We start from the raw sequence: 6,777 nt of genomic DNA, 5'->3' as shown, positions 1-6,777 counted from the left end.
GTTGATTGGATCCTGTATAAATTGGCCCTAGTATGTGTATGTATGAATGTAAGTTAGGGACTTTAGATTGTACGCCCCTTGAGGGTTAGGGACCTTAGATTGTACGCCCCTTGAGGGTTAGGGACTGATGTGAATGTACAATATATATGTAAAGTGCTGCATAAATTGACGGCGCTATATAAGTACCGGAAATAAATAGTTACGCCGCTGTCAGTGTCCCCATTGGAAATATGTACTCTCATTATTTTCTGTGCTGGTGACAGAAAGCCTGTGGAATAGGAAGTGATGGGATCTCTCTTCAACAGGGACAAGGCAACCACTAATGTTTATAGAATGAGTAAAGTTTAGAACTTTTGTCACAATGTTATATTTTGAATCAAATGCAGAAGTTCTAAACATTCCCCATTGATCTAAGAAAAAAAGTTTTAGCTGGAGTTGAGGTTTAAATGCCTGTTTGGTAATCTTAGAAGCAGAGTTTGGGGATGATATACAGTACATGCCATGTCTAAATATCACATGTATGGGCAGTTTAACCTTTTAAAAAGAACACCGCCCATTGTATATTTCAGTTAGGCAGCTAGTGACAGGTATATGTATAAATGTATGGTCACTATTGCAGATGTGATGGGAAGACACTGTGCAGTTATATTTGTTCCGTGTCTGTGCTGGTGGCGTGTAAAGTGTGAAGCTACGTCAATGCTTCCATGTTCCTCTTCAAACAGGAGAAGCTTTGTTTTTTGTAAATTAAGGGCATGGTTGAATATTTGCAGTGAATACTGTCTCATTTTACTTCATATCTCCTAACGTTACCCTCTCTGTTTTAATTGGTGTAGCATCCTCCTATTTAGGCTGCTAGTTACATTTTGTTTTTGGCTTTACTGTAGTGAGTGGAGCAGTGATTGGATTGATTGTTTTTGCCTGTTTCTAAGTCAGGTGTTTGATTTCTCCCATCTGTCTTTGGAAGAAGTTTCCAGAATATGGGTCAGGGAGATGCAGGTAACCAGTGTAAATATTTTTCATGCCCCAGCCAATCCCTGGAAGGAGGCATCCAGAAGCTGAGTGGGAGGGTGATAAATGCTCTGGAAGCTCTGTGTGAGTGTTTTTCCTCTTCAGGGAGTATCATTCTCCTGGGGGGCTATTGCCCCTAGGAGAGAGTTTCTGCTGAAAGATGAGATTGTAGTCTGGGTCTCAGCAGGAGCTTAGCTGAGGGCCTGAGGAAAACTGCTAAAGGAGTATTTGCTGGAGTGCACTGTTCTGAAGTCCTCCAGAAGAATCTTTTAATCTCCCTCGCTGAGGATCTTACCTGTGGAGGTTGGGTGGCAGACAGCTCCAAGGACATTGTGAGTAAAGACCTTGCTGTGGACTTTGGGTGGGCATATGCTAGAAGGGATCTAAGTGGCGGAGGTTGCTACATGGACTGCTCTGAGTCATAGATATACTGGCCATTCCCTGTTACCTCCAGGAAAAGCTGCTGTAAGAAGATTGGTGAAAGGTTTGTCCTCCCATTATTGCTATTTATTGTTTTGGAATATCCTGTAACCCTAAACCCCTCTCCTGTTAAACGTTTTTCAGCAATAAATACAAAAAAGACATTTCCTACACTAAGTTATTGGAGCCGTGTGTGTGGGCTGGTACTTGTGGGGACGAGGGTCCTTGTGGGTACTATTTGGAAAAAATCTGAAGCCCCCAGAGGGGTAGCACTACATTGGTTATCCATCCATTCAAGCAACATCAGTTACCCATAAGGTCCTGGACCTTCACAAAGCAGCTGCCACTGGCTACAAACCTTTCCATTACTCACAGTAAACAATCAATTGAAAAATATATTAAAACACACAAATATTTTAATAATGAACCACACATTAGCAACAATATACAATGTTTTCATGTTATATATTTATATATATATAGAATTTAAGCCATTTTTGAGTAGCATTCATTTTTAAACGCTTCAAATATTACATAATGTTGATATAACATTTTTGCAGAAATAAATATATTGCACTTAAAACGATATTTCCATCAGGTGCCACGTCATAAACTTTTAACAACAACTGCATTTTTTTCTGGCATAAAATACATCTGTATAGATTACACTTATTTCCAGAGATTACACACATTATAAAGGTAACAAAATGACACAGTAATACAGGAAACTAATAACAAAGGCAAAAGTGAAATCCAGTTTTAAAAGTCAAATGAGACCATGTCCTGTTTTTTTTTTTTCAAATGTGGCTCTTACTCTCTGTTGTAAAGGGAGGAATGAGTTGAACCTGTGCTTAGAGGTGGGTTATTGCAATGACTAACAGGGGAGACAATGTGGATATTGATCTGTTTTTGTATATGTTCATAAATAATTAACATGCTGCCAACCCTAATTTAAAAAAAAATGTTGACTGTGTTAATAACATAAGTAATTGGAAATTTACATTTTTTTTCTTATGAGAATTCATTGCAAATTCTTATTTAAAAAAATGTTTTTTTTCTTTTTGCATGAATGTATACGGATCCATACTTCCTCATTCATCCCGCTACGATCTACATAAATGAACAGGCCAGCTTGTACTGCTTTTTTACAATAACATTTTAGGCTAGGTTCACACCTATGCAGTGTGCGTTTGATCAATTCTGCAGTGCTCTTTGTGGTGCTTTTTGCATTTTTGCACGTGTTTTTGACGCGTTTCGATGCGTTTTGCAGGGGAGGTTTTGCCAACTTGTTGCTGGGCAGATTAAAATGCATAAAGAATGCATCACAAACACATCAAAAATGCAATAAGATGCACTACATGCATTTCTGCAGTGTCTCCATTGAAGACTATTGAACTATTTAAAATAGATCCCCTCCAGTGACAATAAATCCCTCAGCAGTCAGCATCAATAGACCCTCCAGCACACCCCTGCACCCCTCTCCATTACATACATTCAATGCTGGAGGTGCCGGAACTGCATTCCCCCGTGCTCCCGCTGTACAAAAGCCATATATATATATATATATATATATATATATATATATATACACACACACATATATATATATATATAATTTTTTTTTTAATGGTGATGAAATACACAATAGCATCCAACTGTATTATAGAACATTGCATACACATTTCATCAATTTTCAAATCTTGGTGTTAAAAACTAGTTTTTAACATAACTAAATTGATACTCTTCTGGCTTTCTAAATTAATGAGAAGTTTTAGACCTGAAAAATATTACTGCATCAGTGCAGAGATCTGAATATTTTTTCCACCACTTACACAGAAAGTTCAATTTGCCACAAAGTAATAGTTGTGCCCTTAAATCTAATGAGTATTTTTTCTCAAACAATCACCTCTCTTCTCAAACATAAAAGCATTATTTTTATTTTTTAAAACAAAGTACACACCATTTGTTATTGCTGAATATCCGGATTGGACTGCAAAGTCCTGTGTTTTTGTGTTGTAGAAAACCACAATCATTTTATTGAAAAGCAGATTTAACAAAGGCTTGTGAATGCGACATGGAGAGAAAACAAAATCTATGTCCTGCCTTAAATGTTGTGATGTTGTGCTGGTCCCTAAGATGTTCACTGATCCACAGAATGCTTCAACATGCACAAAATCTGGTAATAAATAATTTGCATTTGTACTGAAATGGGAGAATAGCAGCAACATATGCCTCTAACAATTATTGCAATGTATCAGAAATCTGTCATTTACAGTACTGCATTTTAATCATATTTCTTTTTTGTCAGCCACTCCAGTTGAAACATTAAAGCAGCAATGAATGTTTACTGAACGTCAAGTGTATAAGCGAGAAAACTACCCAACAGTCAACACATCTATCAAAACTGTACACTGTATACAGATCAACTAGAGACCGGTTCTAAATTGGCCGATGTTGGTGCCAGAACTTGTAGCGTCATTGTGGAGAATTCAAACAGTGGAGAAACCATTTTGATGATTCCTCATATGTTTTTCTTCTGCTTACATAGGTTTGTCTCCATGATAAGATACATACATGGCTGCTTACATCGTCACATCAATACGTTTAGTGCTCTTCTTCTCTTCCTTCATGTGGTTCCTTATAATAGTGGCATGTGAGAATAGTTGCACTAGTGACCCTGTAATTGATGAACTGCTTCAGTCTTATATTTTAGGTGTTCAAGTGCAACATACCAGTCATACAAATGGAGTCATCACAGCCGAGGAGTGACGCAGTCCTTGGATGGCTGCATAAGGTCCCTGCTGGAAGTAGTGATGGTACCTGGGCATATGGAAAGAAGGAAATGAAGGCCCACTACCTTGCATGGTGCTTGCAAGAGCTGAAGGTGTGAGTGGCATGCTGAGCCGACTGTAGGCAGGCAAGGAGCCTTGGATTGGGTGAGGAATTGGTGTTGCCAGAGAAGCACCGCTAGAACCCAGCGCTGACAATGTTTGTGGGTGCTGGAAACTAGAGAACCCTGATGTGGAGGATACCCAGGAGGTGAGGGATAAGTTGTCAGAGGCTGTAAAAGCTGATCCTATAAAGAATAGACAAATAACTTCTTAATTACAGTCTAGTATAATGAGAAAGTTGAAATTTGTAACATTTGTCCAACAATTGCAATGCTGTCTGCAAGATATCTCTATAAGAACCACTACTTTTGCAGGATTGGACTCGTTATATCCCTTTTGCTTATTGAGTTCTATGTATGAAGTCTTCCATCTGTTTACCCTAAGTGATATTAAAGGCAAAAAACAAAAACAAAAACATGTCATACTTATCTGCTCTCTGCAGTGGTTATGCACCGCATCCTCCTCTTCTTTGGTCCCCTACCGACACTCCTGACCCCTCTTTATAAGGGGAATAGCAAAATCTGTGACTCTTCTCCTTTAATGTGCACATGTGATATCCACCACCATCAGGCTTGCACGCTCACCTCACCAATTGATCCACATCACATAGGTCAAAACAGCAATACTCCCAAGAAACACCTTTTCCTCGATGTATTCTGATCATTCCAATCATCCCAGATCAGGCACTTGTTCTGATCTCACTGGCTACGACTGGATCCAGGACATTCCCCCAGAGAAGAACCTGTGTGTTGGGAGATCCATTGTAAGGAGAACTAGTGAAGAAAGTCCAGCATCCTCCGCACCACTGAGGATGCTGGGATTTCTTCACTTGATTTTTTTCACTAATTCTCCTAACTTTGTACCTTCATCAACAGATCTCCCACATATGTACCTTCTCTTGGGGGATTGTCCTGGATCCAGTTGTAGCCATTGAGATCAGAACAAGTGCCTGATCTGGGCCCTCTCTCTCCTCATTGGCTCACTGGCTGTGGCTGACAGCAGCGGGAGCCAATGGCTTTCTCGGCCAATGAGGAGGGAGAGTTCCCAGAGAGTCAAGGCTCTTGTGCACATTGCTGGATCGCTATGGGACTCAGGTAACAATTAGGGGGGCTGAGGGGGCTGCTGCACACAGAAGTTTTTTTTTACCTTCATGCATAGAATGAAGGATGGTAAAAAAAATTGAGCCTTTACAACCACTTTAACTACTTGCTGCCCAGCCACTGTAGATATACGGCGGCAGGGCGGCACTCGCAGGCAAAATCACGTTTTAAAACGCGTGTTTTGTAAACAAATAGGGCGCGCCGCCGCCCTATTTGTCCCATCGATCACCGCTGCAGATGTGAGTCGCCGGGTCACAGCCGGTCCTTAGCAGCTGTTTCCCGGCGATTGGCGGCAAACAGTGACAGACAGCACAGCTGCAGTAGCTGTGCTGTCTGTCACTTCCCTGTCAGCTCGAGGATGAGCTGATCGAGAAAGAACAGTTTCTCTTTCTCGATCAGCCTTGTCCCGCCCAGCACACACCCCGCCCCCTAGTAAAACACGCCCCCTCACTCCTATAACCCTTCCCTGCAAAATAAAGTTAACCCCTTCCTCCCCATTGCCATTAGTACAGTATCAGTGGTTTTTTTTTGCACTGATCACTGTATTAGTGTTTTTGGGGATGTCAGTGACCCCAAGTCAGTACCCCCCCAATGTCAGAATGTCCGCCGCAGTCCTGCAGTCCTGCCATAAGTCGCTGGTCGCTGCCATAAGTCCCTGATTGCCGCCATAATTCGCTGATCGCCGCCATTATTAGTATTAAAAAACCCCTAAAAATCCCAGTATCTTTCCCGCCATTTGTAAACGCTATAACTTTCACGTAAACCAATTAATTTACACGTATTGGTTTTTTTTTAGCAGAGACATGTCGCAGAATGCATTTTGGCAGAAATTTATGACTAAATTTGATTTTTGCATTTTTTTTTTACTGGACATGTTTTATAGCAAAAAGTCCAAAATATTGTTTTTTTTTTCTCAAAATTGTCAGCCTTTTTTTTTATAGCGCAAAAAATAAAAACCGCACAGGCAATCAAATACCACCGAAAAAAAGCTCAATTTGTGGGGAAAAAAAGGATGTAAATTTCATTTATGTACCGTATTGCATGACTGCGCAATTGTCCGTTAAACTAGCGCAGCGCTGTATAGCAGAAAAATGGCGTAAATTGCAGTATCTATACCATATTTTGTAGACGCTATAACTTCCACACAAAGCAATCAATATACACTTATTGGGATTTTTTACCAAAAACATGGAGCAGAATACATTTTAGCCTAAATTTATAACCAACTTTGAGTTTACTATATATTTTTTATAGCTGAAAGTAAAAAATATTGTTTTTCTTCAAAATGTTTGGCCTTTTGTTATTTATAGCGTGAAAAATAAAAAGCGCACAGGTGATCAAATTACACCGAAAGAAAG

The 6,777-nt window shown here is 39.9% G+C and overlaps 1 protein-coding gene across 1 annotated transcript in view; it reads right to left on the bottom strand.

Annotated features, from left to right (window-relative positions):
- Nucleotides 1-1,826: 1,826 nt before the first annotated feature.
- The window catches only part of TBX20 (T-box transcription factor 20), an 81,157-nt gene continuing 76,206 nt past the window's right edge, over nt 1,827-6,777 (bottom strand). Inside the window, exon 8 of the mRNA XM_089678919.1 lies at nt 1,827-4,504. Coding sequence (XP_089535045.1) covers nt 4,164-4,504 — 341 coding nt within the window. The 3' untranslated portion in view covers nt 1,827-4,163. The remainder of the gene's footprint in view (nt 4,505-6,777) is intronic.

This window comes from Staurois parvus, unplaced genomic scaffold (assembly GCF_062004578.1).
Source record: "Staurois parvus isolate SC_StPar_1 unplaced genomic scaffold, SC_StPar_1.0 ptg000212l, whole genome shotgun sequence".
NCBI classification, from domain to species: domain Eukaryota; kingdom Metazoa; phylum Chordata; class Amphibia; order Anura; family Ranidae; genus Staurois; species Staurois parvus.
The sequence above is the reverse complement of the archived record's forward strand: the minus strand, read 5'-3'. Positions and strand labels throughout refer to the sequence as shown.